The sequence below is a fragment of the Camelina sativa genome, chromosome 14 (genome assembly GCF_030686135.1).
Source record: "Camelina sativa cultivar CO46 ecotype springtype chromosome 14, ASM3068613v1".
In the NCBI taxonomy this organism is placed as follows: Eukaryota; Viridiplantae; Streptophyta; class Magnoliopsida; order Brassicales; family Brassicaceae; genus Camelina; species Camelina sativa.
In genome coordinates, this window is record NC_141893.1 from 13,744,659 (window position 1) to 13,764,575 (window position 19,917).

The 19,917-nt window shown below is 33.0% G+C and overlaps 2 protein-coding genes and 1 pseudogene across 3 annotated transcripts; all 3 read right to left on the minus strand.

The window, feature by feature from the left end:
- Positions 1–579: 579 nt before the first annotated feature.
- Positions 580–2,287, minus strand: LOC147928181 (putative LRR receptor-like serine/threonine-protein kinase At1g29720). The gene is made up of 7 exons (XM_087484782.1): positions 2,188–2,287; positions 1,899–2,088; positions 1,710–1,781; positions 1,005–1,076; positions 857–928; positions 717–788; positions 580–632 (listed from the first exon to the last, which is right to left on the minus strand). The coding sequence occupies exons 1-7, from the start codon at positions 2,285–2,287 to the stop codon at positions 596–598; spliced, it is 615 nt and encodes a 204-aa protein (XP_087340908.1). The 3' UTR covers positions 580–595.
- Positions 2,288–4,948: 2,661 nt separating this feature from the next.
- Positions 4,949–12,128, minus strand: LOC104741559 (putative LRR receptor-like serine/threonine-protein kinase At1g29720; annotated as a pseudogene). Its single transcript, XR_015580794.1, has 24 exons — positions 11,800–12,128; positions 11,505–11,682; positions 11,347–11,418; positions 9,857–9,928; positions 9,707–9,778; positions 9,552–9,623; positions 9,387–9,458; positions 9,073–9,144; positions 8,907–8,978; positions 8,771–8,833; positions 8,605–8,676; positions 8,141–8,200; positions 7,973–8,041; positions 7,780–7,827; positions 7,659–7,695; positions 7,442–7,626; positions 7,129–7,327; positions 7,006–7,026; positions 6,764–6,898; positions 6,535–6,653; positions 6,237–6,447; positions 5,890–6,121; positions 5,653–5,803; positions 4,949–5,557 (listed from the first exon to the last, which is right to left on the minus strand). The product of XR_015580794.1 is annotated as a putative LRR receptor-like serine/threonine-protein kinase At1g29720 (transcript).
- Positions 12,129–15,444: 3,316 nt separating this feature from the next.
- LOC147928182 (uncharacterized) lies at positions 15,445–18,386 on the minus strand. Its single transcript, XM_087484780.1, has 5 exons — positions 17,602–18,386; positions 17,080–17,209; positions 16,683–16,970; positions 16,372–16,602; positions 15,445–16,135 (listed from the first exon to the last, which is right to left on the minus strand). Exons 1-5 carry the CDS (start codon positions 18,252–18,254, stop codon positions 15,623–15,625), a joined length of 1,815 nt encoding a protein of 604 aa, XP_087340906.1. The 5' UTR covers positions 18,255–18,386; the 3' UTR covers positions 15,445–15,622.
- Between the last annotated feature and the right edge of the window lie 1,531 nt (positions 18,387–19,917).

A 19,917-nucleotide genomic window follows, 5' to 3' on the forward strand; every position in this document is an offset into this window, starting at 1 on the left:
CCACTTGCAGATAAATGTCTGTTGATCATAACCAAAAGAACAAGTTAGTCGGTGCAGAAACACAATCTATATGTAAGAGAAATTACAATAATTTAGTAAAGGACAAGCTTACAACTCTCGAAGCTGAGACCAGTTGCCAATATATCCTGGGATGATGCCAGTAAAGTTATTGTCACTTATCCTGCTGCATAATGAAAATATACAACTAGTTTAGAGCTATTCACATAGTAAGGCAAATCATTTTGCAAGTGTCAAATCAATTCACAACCAAACAATCCGTACTAGGAAGAAACAAAGAATATCTAAAAACGAGAACTAGATTCAACTCAAAGGCTTTTAAAATCAAACATATTTCTTTTTTTTCTTTTTTAAAAAAAAAAAAATAAAATAAAATAAAATCAAACATATTTCAGTTTACTCTAAATTCTAAAAAAGCAACTTCTGCTTGGAAGCTACCAGCAAAATGTATCCATGTCCTCAAGAACTTCAAGAATTTACTAATCTTTAATTCCAGTTACGTACGAAGAAAAAAATGCTTTTGAAATTTTCCATTTCCAAAGTAGACAACACACAACTTACAAATCCTTGAGGTTAATCAGTTTAGCGAGAGAGCTAGGTAGGCTTCAAGTTGCCTGCAAAAGCCAGTTTTTTAGAAAAGCTCAATACCAAAAGACTTTGTGGTTTTTCAAAATTGGTTACGATGTAAAAGGTCTTACAAATTTTCAAGGTTGATCAAGTTACCAAGCTCATCAGGAATCGGACCAGAGAACTGATTTGCTTCAATCCCTCTGGAAAATAATAATGCGAGTAAATGGCACATAACTACGGGCCGGGAAAAAAAATTTGTGTGACGTACAAGAATGTTAGATTCTTGAAGTGTTGTAATCCACGTGGTAAGTTCCCAGACAAATTATTTGCGCAGACCGAGCTGCGAGAAAAATCAACGTTACTCGCAAATCATGAGGATGAAGCATCAGAGAGAGACAGACAGAGAGAGAGCTAACATGGTAGTGAGGTGTGGCATTGAAGCCCACTCCATCGGGATTGAGCCAGAGAGATAGTTTCGGCACAATTCGCTGCAAAGAAGAGGAAAAGCAGGATTTGTTGATTTCTCCATATCTTTTGTAGGTTTCAACTTTTTATACTTGAAGCATTCAGAAACGAGGAGAATCTCAAACAGTAAGAAAAACAGAGTATTTCAGGTTTGATTTACTGCAATTCAGTTTCAGTTGAGAATGATTTAGGTGATTGACTAACAAGTCATAGAGATATGTAACAAAGAAAATGGCCATCATTGGTCACTTTTACTTATGCCAATCATTTGAATTATTGTTATCATATTAATTACGGAAGCCTATTACATAAACTATTTTTTTTATTCCTGAAAGATGTTTTTTTATTCTCTTATGCAAAACGTCTAATTTTGTCAATATGAGTTATACTTTTTAGCCAATAAATTAGATGTGCACGGAAAAAAAAATCTGACATATATATTACGGAAAATCAATACTCTATGTTACGAACATGCATGGTGCATTTGTTACGTAATGAATAAAGAATAATATAATTTAAACTATATTTAGGTTTTCTCGTTACTTTTTTTTTTCAACTTATGTAAGTTTGATATAGCCAACGAAGCAAGTTACGTAAAGAAGAAGTCCACTACGCGCGGAAATAGTTTAGTTGTACTGTTTTTTGGTTGAACTCACATCCTTTGCAGATATCGAAGGTCGGCCAATTCATGTGGAAATTTCCCTGGAAGGCTAAGGGTCTTGAGCTCTCTGTTCTCGCTCAAATGCATGCAGAAAGTAGAATTTACGACAAAAAAAAACTAATAACAAAAGAGAATTAAAGTATACTAATGAAGAGAAGACAGAACAATTAAAAATAACACTCACATGCTTGTTATATGACATGTATCGTTGTTGTATAAGCTGCAATCACAACCAATGGTGTTGTTCATCTTCGGATTCGAAACACTGGCGTCTCCTTGCGCCATAGTGAAGGTTCTTAAACTGCATGGGTCTCCATTCCTTAGGTTAAATTCCTTTACTCCAAGTGTAGTAGCTATTTTCTCTAGCGTATTTACTACATATATACAACCAAATATAAAACAAATAGAATTTGGATTTAGACGAACGATGCATGATTTATAAAACAATTAATCTTAATATGGCGACTACATACATTCATCTGGATGGAGAGCTGATAAAACAGATATTGAGGTTGCAAAGAAGATTATGATGATGGTAAAGAAAACAAGACAAACTGAGATGCCGATCAACATATTTTGATTAGTTATATATTGATTCTATGTTATCTCATCAGATAGGGACTCGGTAGTTATATAGTGCATGGAAAATTAAATGTTATGGAGAACCGATCCGTTTACAAGAGCAAATCAACGTGACTAGGTCAAATTAGATTTTAGGGATAACTGAAAAAGTTGTGAGGATTTCGATTTATATTATTTATCATAATTTTATAATTTTTGATGATGATTAAAGACAATTTTACATTGTGAATTATTTTTGCTTTTGTAGGATTAAGTTAATCCGATTAACGTATAATCAGTGGCGGAGCCAGTGAAGGAAGAGGGCTGTCAACTTACACCCATAAAATTTATAATTTTTTTAATTTAGGCTTATATATATATATATATTACATAATGGTAAATTTGGTTTGTTTTTAGTGAATTGACACTCACGTCTCAGGTTCTAGACTTCTAGTTCTACTACCCTTTTTGACTCCTTTTTTTAATTTTTATATACTAATTTTTTTTGTGTTTATATAATCTCTTAAGTTTTAAATAAAAACTCCCATAATTTTTACATATTAGCAATACAGTAAAACCTCTATAAATTAATAATATTAGGACCAAAAAAATTTATTAATTTATAGAGGTTTTAATTTCTCGATAAATTAATAATTATTAATTTATAGAAAGACTTTCCTAATTTGGTAAAAAAACATTAAAAATAAGATTTAATGGTTATAACTAATATTTTTATAAAATAAATTACAATGAAAATAACAATCTAAAAATTAATGTGTCGATATATACATATATTTGGATAATTCTATATAATTATTAATTTATATTATTGATGAGACCATATATTTACAAAGGATTTTCAAAAAAATTATTATTTTATTGTATTATCGAATAGTGTCCAAAATTACACTAGTTCCAACTTGGAATCGGAGAAATTTATTAATTTATAGAAGTTATTAATTTACCGAGTATTAATTTATAGAAATTCTACTGTATATGACTCTCATAATCCATTATTCTCGCTCCCACACTGCGTATAATGGAAGATATAATTGCAAGAAATGAAAATCTAGAGGATGATTTTGCCGATCCTTTATTTATTTATTTATAAAAATGAACATATTTTTCTTTTGATTCTAGGGATAACTGATAAAGTCGTAGAGTAACTAAATAGTAGAGATATATAATAATTGACCAAAATTCGTTTTGATGTCCAAGTTCATGAATGCGTGATGTTTCTTGTCCCCTAAAGTTGTTGATGACGACGACGACGACTCCGTTAACACTGAGGTCCGGACGAAGACGAAATATTCTCGATCCTCTAGTAATTTTTTTGAAAAAGGCCTCAAAACAACGTGCATTATTGCATGACCAGTTCATATCCCCCCACTCCCGGAGGCGTTCAACTTACCGTAATTATTGGCATGATGAGTGATGACAATAAATTCTAAAATAGTGATAGCCAATGACGGCAAGAAATCTCGTCCGTTGCTATTTAAAAAAATGAAGATGGGTTAAAGGATTTAGATGACAAAGTAACTGTCGCTATATAATAACATGTTTTCATATAATCAACGTCGGCAATCTAATTAATGATAGAAGGACCACATGTAGTTTAAAAAATTTGAAATATTGTTCTCGCCTTGTCATTTGGGTTTGAATCTATCGTGTGAACTATAAACGACGACAAAAGAAAAAAATTGCAAAAGAAAAAGGTATTAAAGACTCTAGTTTTCTAAGTAAACGCATGGCAATAAAGGCATTGTCAAATGTTATTGTAGTAAAGTGCAATTCAATAGCGCATGTGGAGCTTCGTACGTAAGATTTTTTTCTTTTTTTTTTGGCAATAAAAAAATGAAAAGGTCTAAATTACGACCCGTTCCAATTACAAGCACGAACGCTGTGAGATAGCCTTAATTTCACACTTCTATAGAGCTGCACATGCATAATGTTGTAGCCCACCACAAGAACATTAGCGTAGATATAACTAGCATTTTTTGCTTTGATAAAAGAGTGGTTAGAGTTAAGATGTTATAATTATAAAATTATAAATAATGTTAGGATTCATGATTTTAAAATTGATTTGTTTAACTGTTTTATTTAGATAATATTAATTATTTTTGTTTGTTTAATTTCCTAACCCCTAGCTATTTTTAAACCCAAAACCTACATAATTTCTTTAATAAAAATTTATAATATTTGTTTTTTAAGTTTTTTTTTCTTTTTATTTTATTTTAATTTATCTTTTAAATATGATGACATGACATTTTGATTCGTGGAGGTGAATAAGAGAGGTGAACGCCAAGAATTATTCTAATTAGTTCGCTTTACTATCTAGCAACAAGAATGGGCTTGTGTACACATCATAAGCAGATTCAGAGGATGATCTTAATCGAGACTAATCAGAAGACAACGACGATGGCTTGAAACGCAAGTCATTACAGTACTCGTTTTTTTTTTCCAAGAGAAAAGTGTTAAGAAGAAGATGATATATAATTAATGAAGAAATTTGTTTCTACGTCATTTATGTAAACAATAAACCCTACAATTGGTTAAATGATCATAGAGTTACTATATTTCTGTCTTTCATGTCCATTTTATGTCATCCGAGTCAATCCAATGAAAATGAGTTAGGAAAAATGTTCAACCAAAGTGAAAAGAAAGGGATTTTGATTCAGCAAGGACTAGAAACTTTTATTAAAATTATATGATTCGAGTTTAACAAACATTCATAAGAGATATATACTTTTTCTTTTGGATATACATTAATTTAGCTTAACTATAGTAAAGTTTCACACAACTTTAATGATAAAAGGAACTATAACTTCAGGATAGCCTCACAAGCCTCTGAAGTGATAAGAGACAAGACATGTACAGCTTTTAATTTTACTGTGACGAGGATGGTAATTCTACGGTTGGAGTCTGGATCACGGATTGTGGGTATAATGGGTAGAGATCAGAAACAGAGGATTTTATTGTTGTTGTTGTTTGGTCGGTCGTCACACCAGACGTGCTCGAGCTACCATGTTTATCAAGGTCGCTCAGCTTTGAGAAGCTCCAGTTGTGTCCATATAAACCAGGATCTGACATAACCTGTTTGATTTTGATCTCTCCCTCAAGCATTTTAACAGCATCTGACATTGCTGGCCTCAAGGAAGGAGATGAGTTTGTGCAAATGAGAGCAACTTTGATCATTCTTACGGCTTCGTTTCTGTTGAACTCACCTTCGAGTATAGGATCTATGATCTCCATTATATCCCTTGTCTGTTGCAGCGTTAGTGCCTGTGATTTGATATAACAACAAGGGGTTGATGAAGTTAACTTATGGAAACAGATATACATAATGGGCTAAGGAGAAAAAAATGCTCCAGGGTTACCCAATTGATAAGCGAGACGTGATCAACACTTCCCTTCTGTTTCGTATTACTCTTTCCAGTAACAATTTCCATCGCCACAACACCGAAGCTGTACACGTCTGCTTTCTCTGTCAGTTGACCCCATAATGCGTATTCTGGAGCCATATATCCACTGCAGCATTAAAGAAACCAAGAATGAGATATTTCTTTAGCCACCAATCATTGCGGTTTTAGACTTTACGTTCTATATATACTTACATGGTTCATGCAATTTTGGTGCTAATGTGACTGTGTTCTGATTCATGCAGCCTAGCCAATCCAAAATCAGATATTTTTGCATTAAGGCCGGCGTCTAGAAGGACATTAGTTGTTTTTATGTCACGATGAACCATTCTGATCGTCGATCCTTCGTGGAGGAATTCAAGCCCTCTTGCGATCCTCACACAGATTTTTTGTCTTGCTCCCCAATCTAGTTTCAAGAAGTTCTTTCCTGACAATGGGATGTAAACAAAAGAGGAATGCTATATCACTTTGCAAGTAATAAATAAGATTTACACTTTAATTAGACTTAAAATGTAAGAAAAATCTGCATGAATTTAAATTACCAAACAAGGCAAGAGCAAGGGAGTTATTTTCCATGTATTCATATACGAGCAGTAATTGATTCTTGTCGACACAGCAACCGTAAAGCTTGACAAGGTTTGGATGATTCAGACCTGAGATCATTCCTATCTCATTCACAAATTCTCGGTTTCCTTGGCATGACTTGGAAGAAAGTTGTTTGACTGCTATGATAGTTCCATCTAACAGCTCTCCCTGCATTAAATTTCTCATATATATCAGACACCCAAAACAACCATACTGACGCCGGTATCTACGTTTGTGAAGAACTTGGCATCTCACTTTGTATACGGATCCGAAACCTCCTTCTCCAAGTTTGTTGGCTTCATTAAAATTGTTTGTTGTAGCTTGCAGTTGCCTCCAAGTAAAGCAAACCGTTTGTAGACCGTGGGCTCTCATATCTATATGATCATATATAGTTCCAAATAGAAAATAACTAGTTAATGCTAAAACGAATTGGTCATGTTGTACCAGAGAAATGGATTCATACACTTAACCCTTCATACTGTACCTCTTTCTCTTTTTTCATTGGCTCTTTTCCATTTTCTCCTAGCATATATTCCCAAAGCCAAGAGAATGATTGCTACCAAGGGACCCGAAGCCCCCCAAATTAGGAGGTTGTTCATGTGATGTTTTATTTTCTCCGCTGCAAAGGAGACCCACCTAAAGTGTAAATATCTATTTTTTTTTTTTTATATACCAATTATTGAAAGATATTTTTAAATTTTAAGTAGTTTTTTTTTGGATTTGGACCTCCACAACGTGGCTCGAGACCTGAAATTTTGAAAGTTAAATATTATCATTAATAAGTAAGGTCGCTGAAGCAGAGAATTGAGATTGTTAAGTAAACTGGAGTTTGAGGGAAATGGTACTTACTGTGATGACACAAGGAGATAGCAGAGATAAGAGGACCATAATTTCCTCTTTCAGGAATGAGGGTTGTCCCTTTCCCTGCCCAATAAAACCGAATCTCTAACATATGATCTGTCACATTGACATTCATACTTCTCACAACAGGCTTCAGAGTGTCGTTAGCCGCCTCTTTGATGTTAAAGTCCCTCAAGAACAATTTTCCCTAACAAGTGAGATCACATAAAATAATGTCACTTCCAATTCCATGAACCTTAATAAATTTCAAATATGATTACAAAAAGTGCAATTATATATTCAGTATATGTTTGCGTTTCACCTGAACATAGACATCAAATATACACCTACCGAGATGAGTGTATAGTTCTTTGTCTAAAAACCGAATCTCCATAAAATGAAGTGTCAAATTGTAGGGTCCATTTTTCAAGCAAAACGCATAATATACGAGGGAGAGAGCAGATCGACGTGCAGATCATGAGGATAATCCCCAGATAGTATTGAATTAGTTGAGCAGAAGAGTGTAGTACTTACAAATTGTTCTTCAAATATGAGCTCCGGTATTTGATAATGTTACTGATCATTCAACAGAAAGTGAGAGCATAAAGAAATATATAGAAAACACTATCACTACTACCATAATTTCATGCACGTACGTACCTCTCCTGGCAGTTAGACGACCATGAGAAATTGTTATAAGAGAGATCGCTGTGAATATTCACCAAACATAGAAAAACCGACAAGAAGATATATTCGTTGACATGCATGGCAGAAAACTCTCATGCCTTACGTACAAAACAATTTAAGGCTTGTTTTGTAAAAAAAAAAAAACAATTTAAGGCCTGAAACGTACATATAAGATTTTCTGTTGGGTAAAGCACCAGATTCAATGTTTCCAGAAAGTAAATTGCCAGTCAAATAGCTAAAAGAACATGTTAAACGGTAAATAAATCATACAGAGTAATTCTGTTGTACGTGTTAACATTTAAAGGTCTCCAAAGACAAAGATTATAGCACTTACATGTTTTTTGGAAGGTTTTGTAGTTGAATTTCACCAGTCAATTTGTTAAACGATAAATCACTGCAGCAAACCACGTCTAATAACAATAAATGAATTTTTTTTGATAGAAACGTTAATTGTTGAATTCTTATTAATGTATAGATTTTGCAAACATTCATAAATATATTTTTCTCATAACTCTCACAACAGGTTATCTTTCTCTATTGATGGCTTGATGCCACATACAAAAAAGTACTAAGCTCATAAAATGGGGCCCCAAACCAATGTTGTATATACACAGTACACTATACAGTATACACACTTCTCACCAAAATAAAATGTACACTATACACATTTAGTCCTACGCAAAACTACTCCGCAAGTAAACTTAAACAAGTTTTTTTTTTAATAAAAAAAAAAGCTAGTTTTGATATATGTTTCAAAGTTACAAACACTTTTATTAAAATGTAATCAAGGAAACTTACAGAGTCTTTAGAGTTGTCATATCCCATATGTAAGGAGGTATTGGACCAGACAAATTCACATTCCTCAAAATCCTGTAACGGAGGAGTTTAAGTTTAACATCCTCGCTCAGATGAAATCAAGCCTCAAGACGAGACACATAAAGCTTCATAGGTAAAAAAAACATACAGATGTTTGAGTTTGTTAGGTAGTTTTGGAAACGAGTTTATCCCAGTCGTATCACTAATGCTCCTGCATATTGCTCGAAACGTCAGTCTAATTTCAATGTTAGTTTTGGTAATCTATATTGAAAATAGTTCATTACAGTTCAGTAAGATTTTCTAGGCGGGCCACTGCATCAGGAATAGGTCCTTTCAGTCCACATGCGTATATATCTCTGTAAATCATAACCGACAACACATGTTAGAATGACACAGAAACACAAACTATATAGGAGACTAATTAGAAATAGTGATGATGGACAATCTTACAGCCTTTGAAGACGAGACCAGTTGCCGATATATTCTGGGATGGTGCCAGTAAAGTTATTGTCAGATATCCTACTGCATAATGAAAACAAACAGAACTAGTTTAGAGATTTGTTAAACTTATCTTCTGGACTATCTCTTCACATCCTTAAGTACCATACCTACAGTGAGGAACACTCTCAAAGCAAAAATCCTATTCAACATGTATTCATGTGTTAATCATCTTCAAGACTAATTATTTTAGAAGAGCATTTCCATTTAAAAAGGCAAAAAGCCTTTTGAAAACTGTTTCATAGCTAAGTAGAGCAACAATTTACAATTTCTCAAGGTTAACTAGTTTAGCGAAAGATGTAGGAAGGCTTCCTGTAAACTGATTGGACGCAAGTTCCCTGCAAAACCCAGTTTCAGAAAAGATAACAAGTAAAAAAGTACTAGAGATTAATATTGTTTACCAAAAATGGTTAAAAGGCAAAAGCTCTTACAATCCTTTTAGGTTGGTTAAGTAACCAAGCTCCTCAGGAATTGGACCAGAGAACTGGTTTGCTTCAATCCCTCTGACCATTTTAAAGATTATAATGTTATTAAAGATACATTTATACAAGTTGGGGGGGGGGGGGGATAATATTTTGAGACGTACAGGAATGTCAGATTCTTGAAGTTTTGTAAACCAATTGGTAATTGCCCAGACAAACGATTTGCACAAAGCGAGCTGTGAGAAAAAATCAATGTTTCTCGCAGATCATGAGAATGAAGCAGCGGAGAGAGAGAATAGAGAGAGCTAGCTAACATATAAGTGAGGTATTGCATTGAAGCCCACTCCATTGGGATTGTTCCCGAAAGGTAGTTTCGACACAAGTCTCTGCAAAGTGCAAACAAGAGCAAATCCCATTAGAAATACTACAAAAAAAAAAAAGATACTACATCCGTTTCAAAATATAAGATGTTTTGAGTAAATCACGCAGATTAAAAAATGACCACTTTAAAAAAGTTTAATCAATCACAAACAATACTGCATAATATAAAGTATTAAACTAATCTAAAAGTTATCTAGAAACTTGAAAACATCTTATATTATGAAACAAAAAAACTTCTCTAGACATCTTATATTATGAAACAGAGGAAGTATAATTAAGGCTAATTTAGATTATTTTATTAGAGTAGACAATATATTAGTTTATTAAATTTCTTGCAAAAAAACAAAACTTAGAAATATCCATTTGGTTAAACAAGTAAGAATTTTTTCTGATATACTTGTTTAACCAAATCTTACTTGTTAACCAAATGGATATTTCTAATTTTTTTTACACTAGTCCAGTAGTATCATAAATATAATCTGATTTTATACAGTTTTTTTGGGTGACAACAAAAAGTAAAGCAAAAAAAAAAAATGATGTTTAAAAAAATTATGAATAACCAAATAACAAACAAAATTATTTCAAATTTACTTCAAATAAAATGTTCAGTCCGCGCATCTGTCTATAGGTCGTTAGTAACTGGTAACATACTATTTTACTCAATACCAAGTCATAAACTAACATAATATCACAAAAAAGTATAGTGTACCTTAGTCAATCCACGTGAAAAATATATTTTATTTATATTAGTGAAAGTATGAAAATATATATATATATATATATATATATATATATGTCTTTATGTTTAAAGTACAACGTAATGATATGATACAATAACTAAATGCTTTATTAAAATTATTGGATAAATATAATTAAGAAGATAGAAATTCTATTTTCTACAGCTCTTAAAAATAGCTAAAGCTGGATTGGTGTAATATTGAAACTGCAATTTTTAAAATTGTTTTGCCGTTGAAAAATGATAAAGCCCAACCAATAGCACAACATGATATCTCAGTTTGCAGTGAAGAGACAAATATTAATGTAGCCCGAAAGGTACCTCCGATTTTTTATATATATATATTCTAGTATTCTACGATCAAAAGTGTACGTTTGGGTTTGCATTTACACGTTATTACTGTCACAATTTAAATAACAAAAAAAGAAAAGCTCAGATAATTTCTATTCTCTAAAATCAAACATACGTTTCCATTCAATTATTTCAGATTTTGTTTGTTACTTTTTCCATTCCACTTCCATTTCGTTTTTGCGTTTGCTGTTTATAATTCCTGCAATTTATATAGCCCTTTGTTTTTTTTTTCCTTTTTGAAAAAGAAGCCCTTTGTTTTCTTAACATGTATTGTAACCATGTCTTGCAAATTGAAAAAAACATCGAATTAACTAATCAATATAAATGTGAACTTACATTCTCCGGAGATATCGAAGCTTGACTAACTGAGGTGGAAGTTTGCCAGGAAGACTCATGGTCTTCAGATCTCTGTTTTTATAATTTTTTTATTATTATATATTAAGATAGAAGAGAAGAAAGACTAAACGAAGAAAAGACTAAAGAATAACACTCACATTTCTGTAATATGACATGTGGCGTTGTTACAATCACAAACAATGGTGTTGTTCATCTCCGGAACAAACTCAATTTCTGGTATGGTCATCAGTTTTCCTTTAGGACAAGGGTATCCGTTGCTTAGGTTCAACCGTCTCGTGAGTCCAAGTGTAATAGCTATCTCCTTTAGAGCATTCACTACATCAATATAACAACAAACAAATCGATTGTGTATACAAATTATTTATATGTACTGATCGATTACAGATGACTATGTTTTGTAAGAATTTTCCAAAATGGCGATTCTTCTTGTACATTCATCTGGAGGAAGAGCTTGGGAAGAGGCCACTGTTATATTTGTGAGGGAACTTGTGCTGATGGTGAAGAACAGAAGAAAACTTGAGAAGGCGATCGACATATCTCGGTAGAAACTGTGTATGTAGTACTGATTTTTTGTATGTGTATTTGTTTAGTTAATGAAAAATCTATCATCAACAAGCCAAAAAACAGTTACTTATATAACATCAATTTATCTATTAGCTAGGGTCCTCATGGGTTGTCGGTGACTAGAGAGAGTAGAGATATAGGCCGTGAATGAAACCCCTTTTTAAGTGCGTATTTCAATTATTTTTTAGGAAATCTGTACCAAGTCACCAATCACACACTTACTTAGTAATTTGAGTTTTTCATAAAAAGTAAAAAAAAAACAGTTGGCGTTTTTGTAGGAGGAGTAGTAATCAATGGACCACACAACCAGATACCTAGCGGTTTTCTAATAAGTAATAACGCATATGATGGAACAAATTTTTTATTTATTTTTTTGGTTATTTATTTAGGCCATGAATGGTAATTAGTTTTTAGATGGTTTTTGGTTTTTAGATTTTAGATTTTGAATTTTGGTTTCTGATTTCTTAATTTTTAGTTTTTGCTATTGAATTTAAAATTAATAAATCAAAAATCAAAAACTCAAAAATTAAAAATGTTCTCGTTGAAAATAATTATTTTTTACAAAAACCACAAATTATGGTTTTTAGTTTCTCTTTGAAATTGCAAGAAACCACCCAAAAACTAGTTTCTCTAAATTCAAGGGAATCTATTTTTTTAAAATCTTGAATGGTAAAAAAATAGATTTTCAAAGAATCAGAATCCAAAAACTACTTAAAATCTAGTAAACATTCAAGGCCTTAATGAATGCAATAATGTTAATATACTCCTATTTTAATTATAATTCTATGTTAAACTTTTTTTCAATTTTAAAATTTTTAAAAGTTCTCATAAATAAATTACTTTTTTGTCAAAAAATACATTATTTCTCCACAAATTATAAAATAATCATTTAATATAAAATAGATTTATAGACAATAAAAAAACTGTAGTCAGTTTTAATCAAAATATATGATTAAATTATATAATTCAAAAAGTATAATATCTATTTTAATTAGATTTAAAATTTTGAAAAAGAAATAATAGTTTACTCAAGAAACAAAAATTTATGTTTAATACAATGTATTTCTTCATGATTAATTTAATATTTTTTTTGGTTTTAAAAGTTTATAAATAATAACAATAAAAAAATAATTTAATTTATAATATGTTTGCTTATAATCTTTATTTAGAATTTGTATTTATAATATATAATTATACTAATTATTAATACAATAATATGAAATCCGCACCACAAGTAGTTTTTACCAATCAAACATTATTATGTACCGTTTATTTTGCATTAACCGCACTTGTCCCGCAAATACATTTGTCCCGCACGTACCGCAGTTCAACCATATCGCACTATCAAATCGTTTGTCCCGCACAATCAAATCCGTTGTTACCATTTGAACCTATATATTGACGAAAAGTCGAAAAGAAACGTTAATGTCGAGTTGATAGGAGTGAATAGTGATGTTCATAAATAGTGGATGTTTCTTATTTGAAAACGAGGAATGATACTGATGTTTCTTTTTTTTTGTATGTGTTACTTTCCAAATTAATTTTAAAGCTATGTCGAAAAGCAAATGGTAAACACATAAAGCATATTAAAGTGATGTCGAGGACATCACCCCATCTTATACAGTACTACCAAGATAAAGCATTTATTAAAGTGATGTCCAAAATAAATAAAAGAAGAACGCATTTAAAGTATGTTCCCAGGACGAAGATTCAAAGTAAACGCGGTGAAGATTCAAAGTCAACTTTGTTATAAGGGAATTTTTGGATCTCAATTTAATTTATCTGTTATAAGACAAACTTTCCAAGTATCACACGTTCGCAGCGATATGAGATTCTAAACTTTAATTAGACCACAACGATAACTTTAGACTTTTAGACTCCCTCGTGTAGAGAATATCAAAGAGTTTTAGCTATTTTCCAGTGAAAACAATGGATTCAGGAATGCATGGGCATAGATCATAACGAAGTTCAGAGGATAACGTAATCGACACGTCATAGTGACAAGAAAAGATGATGGCTTAAACGGCAAGTCAGCACTGTACACAGTCTAAAATGGTCGACTCTATCTCAGTTTCACCTTCAAACATCTTCACAACTTCGGACATGCTTGTCCTTACTACTCATTCATGTCGGGGACGGGAGACGGGGACTTATTTTAGGAAAAAAGTGAAACCTTGTGCGAGGAGTGGGAATGAGGGTTTATGCTATGGATTCTATCGGAATTTTAAGGTTGACGAAACTATGTGAAATCAGAAGCTTTGGGAGAAGCAGAGGTTTTGCTCTGGTTTCTCATTCTGATGTTAGCTCGCGCAATGTAATAATGGAGATGTTTCTGGTTACGGATGTGTTGATGTCTTGATGATGCACTTATGGAAATGTGATCTAAATTTAAAGTATTTGTTGGTTTTTATTTTCTAATCAATTTGGGGGTTTCAATTTCTGTTTCAATTGTAGTTACATTTATTTTCTATATAATCACGTAATCTTATTCATCTCTAATCAATTTGGGAGTTTTAATTTCTGTTTTAACTTCTAACAACACAAATGAATAGATAATTCAATTTTATTTTTTATGTTGACGAGTTTTGCTTAAATTGTCGATTTTATTTCTTGTTTACAAAAATATATATAAATAATTACTGTACTCAGCATCCGAATAAGAAAAATTGATTAATTAATATTATGAAATTTTCTAAATATTTAGGATCTTTAGATACATATTATTATTACAGGTTTTAAAATAACAGTAATTGATAAATTCTAAGATAAAAAATAAATTCTTATAAATTCGAAAATAAGTTTTGATATTAAAATGTATATGATTTCATTATTGTTGCATTGTAATTAACATAACTAAAAGGGAAATGATAGAACTTTGTGTTCACATCACTACACGAAAACACGGCGTTTGGGACTACCGGAATCGTCTCAAATCAGTCGCTAAGTCGGTATGTGCGACAATTGAAGGACTGTTATATTTGGTCGCAAATATTTGGTCGCAAATTTTTTTGGTCGCAAACCAGTCCCTTATTTGCGACGCATTCGAGACAAGGATTGTGGTCGTTAATTAGCGACTACACACAGACCGAAACCTGCCGTCGTAATGAACGACTCTATAGTCACTCACTGGCGCAGTCGTAATTGGCGACTACGGACAGACCGGAATATATCGTCGTAATTAACGACGGTATAGTGACTCGCCTTGGCAGTCGTAATAGACGACTTCTTTCAGACGACATGGTAGTCACAAATTAGCTACGTTTGGAAGACTGACTTAATACCACAGTAAACTTTAAAAATCTGAAATTTGGTCCTAAAGTAGTCGCTGTTTCGTCACAAGGTAGTCGCAAAGGAGTCAGAATTGTTTGTGACGGACTGAAGACTAATTTTGTTTAGTCCCAAAATCGTGACATATAAACAACGAATTTGGTACTTTGTTTGTGTTTATTTAAATTATAAATGGTCGCAAATCAGTGAAAATATACCTAGTAATTTGGGACAGTATACAATAAATTTTGAAAAAAAAACCTGAATTTAAATTAAAATCCTGATTTGAATGATCTTAACAAAAAACATACAAATCATTCTAGATCATATATTAGTCATAGTTTTAGTAGGCTAAGGATCTAGAAACACTACTACACAATCCAAAAAATAGTTATAGAGGCTTAAGAGAGATAGAATTAGTTTGTTAAGCATGAGAGGATGATACTGACAAAGGTGAAGTGGTTGGTGAAGTGGTTGGTGCAGTCGCAGGTGAAGTGGTTGGTGCAGTCGCAGTCGATGGTGAACTAGTTCCTGAAGTGGTTGTTGCAGGTTGGTTGACATTGGTCGCAGTGGCTGGAGTGATGTTGGTTGCTGCTGCTGCTGTGGTTAATGGCGCATTGGCTGGTGGTTGAGTAGACAAGAATTCTGCAAACCCCGGATCACTAGTCTTCAAGTAGGATACGAGCATCTCCAAGGTTGCAATGCGGTTTTGAGCGTCACGATGCTCCTGATCACGTCTAGCATCTTCTCTGGCACGTCGAGCATTTTCTTCATCTTGCTCAGCGAGCTTACGACGAGCAACCTGGAGTTGTTCTTGAATCTCTAACAGCGAATCTGGACTAGAGCTTGGATAAGTAGCCTTTCTTTTCCCTTTGGTGATTATCTCCGAGAGACTTCCAAGTCCAAAGGGGGTTCCCTTGGCATTCGTTACAGTACACTAAGACAAAAGAAGAGATGATCATTGACAAAACAAACATAACAAACAGAAATATCACACAAACCCAGATAGAAATATAATATCAACCCAGATAATCAACATCGAGTATTCTCAAGCATCAATCAAAAGTATATCAATATCAAGGATTCTTAAGCATCAATCAAAATCAGATACTTAGCTTAGCAAAATAAGACAATTATCATAGGCACAACAAATACAATTGTACTGGAAATTACCTTTAAGAAAATGTCATCTTTTTCTTGAATGGGGAGGACGGTTGCATGAGGAGAATCTGGCGAGGAGTGGTCTGTAACATCAGACTCCATTTGAGACATTACCTCCTCTATGTTCTTCTCATATGTCTCCACAACTTGTTTGGCCTTCTGATCAACAAAACTTCCATCTGCCTTTGTATGTGTTGCGACAAACACCTCTCCAAGCGAGACAGGACGTCCCAACTTTTCTTCCTACAATGGATAGAAAGAATGTTAATTGTGGATACTAAACTATTTAAATGAAATAATTAGAGTTAGTTTAGAGCATTTACCAACTCTTGTTGAATTCGCAAGTAAGATTTCTGGCCGGATAGATGTTTGTGGATTCCAAGACCGTCACGATCAGAATTACGGGCTTGGGATGCATTAGAGCTCTTCTCCTTAGCTTCGGGTGTGTCCCAATGCTCCCACATTTGTAACCAAAGTGTAGGATTGATCCAAATCGGTGGCTCATCATATGTCTTTGCTTGACTTACAATTCCTTTCATTCTGTTTTTCGCTATCTTCACAAATCCTTCTCGCACAAGCTCCGTAATCGCAACATCCCAATTGTATTTCCTCTACACAGTAAAAAAATGTAAAAGTAAGTGTCAAGTAAGTAAACAAAAGACAAACTCATTAACTTAGTTTAGTAAAAAAAGAAACTGTTTCTAAAAAGAAACTCATTACCGCAAAGGATCTAAAATATCTCTCCCGTATGTGTAATGGCGTAACCTTCCAGCTGAAGTATGGACCATCGAACTTTCTCCTTAAAATCCCAGAAATAACACGAGATAGCTTTCCTTTGTCTCGTCCAAACCTGTTACATAAATATGAGAGTGTTAAGTTATAAAATATAAGCGAATGGATCACAACACAATAATCAAATTGGACATGTAACTAAACTTCACAACACAATACAACACAACACAACAAACTTTGAAAACAATTTAGAAACTTTGAAAACAACTAAGAAAAGTTACAAAACTTTGAAAACAATAAGAAACTGAACCAAACAATAATCTACTTATTTTATCTAAACTACACAACACACAAAGCGTTTTTCAAATGGGAGCAATGCGATAATCAAATTATAAAATAAAAGAAAAAAATATTTTACCAAATGATAAAATGATAATCAAATGATAAATATTTTACTTATTTATCGTAAGAAATAATCAAATGATAAAATAAAAGAAAAAAATATTTTACCATATGCTTTGAGTGTCGGGGATGGAATGCGGACTCAATATCGGGAGATGTTGTCGACCAGGAAGTGCAAGCAACTCATCCAGTTGCTGTTGGAAGTCTTGATTCTGAGCCGGTGGTGGATGCTCTTGACCGTCCTGATTCGGAGGCGGCGGCGGTTGGAATCCTAGATTCGGAGGAGCTGGCGGTTGATACACCGGATTCTGAGGATTCGGTGGCAGAAACCCCAGATCCTGAAGCGGCGGTGGATAAGCCGGATGGTGAAGCGGTGGTTGATATCCACCGTTGTGAAGCGGCTGTTGGTATCCCGGATTCTGAGGAGCCACCTGTTGATACACCGGAACATGAGCATGCGGTGGTGGTGGCTGCTGCATCTGGGAGTGGAGCTGTTGTTGAAAGCCTGGTTGTTGTGGCTGAGGAGAAGCTTCTCGAGGATACTGGGGAAATGAAGCTTGCGTATACCGAGATGGAAGCGACGGTTGAGATTGTTGGGAGTGTGAAGAATTTTCGTTGTGAGAGGAAGGGTTAGAGGAGTGAGACGACGAAGCGACATCTCTACTTCGTCTCGCAACGCCGCCAGATCCACGACCACCACCGCCAGATCTAGCACCACGACCACCACCAGATTTAGAACCACGACCACCACCGGATTTCATAGGAACAGAAGTCGGAGAAGAAGTCGGAGAAGAAGTCAGAGAAGAAGTCGGAATTTCAGAAGAAAACGAGAAGACAGAGAGAAAAGAAAAAGAGGGTTTCGGGAAATTATGAGGGTTTCGTTATTTCCTAAGAGAACTAAGAGTGTTCAATTGATGATGGGGGGAATAATTAATCTGGGGGGAATAATTACCGCTAAAATTTTTCACTAAAATTTGGGGAAATTTAAATCCGTAAGAAAGTAGTAGTAATTTAAGACTACTTTGTGACTGTCGTAAACATTAAACAAAAATTACACTTAGTGACAAAACAGTCGCAAAACATGAGTTCAGTCACAATATAGTCTCAATTTGTGACGACTTTGTGACAAAACAATATTAGTCTACTTTTGTGTTAAGATTTTTTAACCAAAAACATATTAGACATGACCCTTTGATCATGTATACTCTCCTTTTAAGAGTTTAGTTTTGATAAAATATCAAACATAACAATTTTTATATGTTTTTGTAAATATATACAACCATCACTACTCTAACTTAATTAAAACACATGTAACCCTAATACATGTGTTGGAGGATATAAACATAATTGTCTAATTTGGTGTTTTATTTATGTGATTATAGAAATTTAGTTAAAATTAGATGTCACATATAAGTAAAAATGTATAAGTTGACATTATTTGTACTCAAATTTGTAAAATTCTAAAATTAATGTGAGATACTCGCTAAACCGTTGTACTTTAAGACTCTATTGCGACTGAAATAAACAGATGCACAATCACTTTAGTGACAAAACAGTCGCAAAACATGAGTTCAGTCACAATATAGTCTCAATTTGTGACGACTTTGTGACAAAACAATATTAGTCTAATTTTGTGTTAAGATTTTTTAACCAAAAACATATTAGACATGACCCTTTGATCATGTATACTCTCCTTTTAAGAGTTTAGTTTTGATAAAATATCAAACATAACAATTTTTATATGTTTTTGTAAATATATACAACCATCACTACTCTAACTTAATTAAAACACATGTAACCCTAATACATGTGTTGGAGGATATAAACATAATTGTCTAATTTGGTGTTTTATTTATGTGATTATAGAAATTTAGTTAAAATTAGATGTCACATATAAGTAAAAATGTATAAGTTGACATTATTTGTACTCAAATTTGTAAAATTCTAAAATTAATGTGAGATACTCGCTAAACCGTTGTACTTTAAGACTCTATTGCGACTGAAATAAACAGATGCACAATCACTTTAGTGACAAAACAGTCGCAAAACATGAGTTCAGTCACAATATAGTCTCAATTTGTGACGACTTTGTGACAAAACAATATTAGTCTAATTTTGTGTTAAGATTTTTTAACCAAAAACATATTAGACATGACCCTTTGATCATGTATACTCTCCTTTTAAGAGTTTAGTTTTGATAAAATATCAAACATAACAATTTTTATATGTTTTTGTAAATATATACAACCATCACTACTCTAACTTAATTAAAACACATGTAACCCTAATACATGTGTTGGAGGATATAAACATAATTGTCTAATTTGGTGTTTTATTTATGTGATTATAGAAATTTAGTTAAAATTAGATGTCACATATAAGTAAAAATGTATAAGTTGACATTATTTGTACTCAAATTTGTAA

Excerpts from the sequence above, each read along its gene's own strand:
- LOC147928181 (XM_087484782.1), bottom strand. The coding sequence starts at position 2,287 with ATGTTGATCGGCATCTCAGTTTGTCTTGTTTTCTTTACCATCATCATA. Across the intron at positions 1,077-1,709 it reads CTTCGATATCTGCAAAGGAT|CGAATTGTGCCGAAACTATC; the intron begins GTGAGTTCAACC and ends TCTTCTTTGCAG. Across the intron at positions 633-716 it reads TTGATCAACCTTGAAAATTT|GCAACTTGAAGCCTACCTAG; the intron begins GTAAGACCTTTT and ends TGGCTTTTGCAG.
- LOC147928182 (XM_087484780.1), bottom strand. The coding sequence starts at position 18,254 with ATGAAATCCGGTGGTGGTCGTGGTTCTAAATCTGGTGGTGGTCGTGGT. Across the intron at positions 17,210-17,601 it reads CCCGACACTCAAAGCATATG|GTTTGGACGAGACAAAGGAA; the intron begins GTAAAATATTTT and ends TTTATGTAACAG. Across the intron at positions 16,136-16,371 it reads AAGATGACATTTTCTTAAAG|TGTACTGTAACGAATGCCAA; the intron begins GTAATTTCCAGT and ends CTTTTGTCTTAG.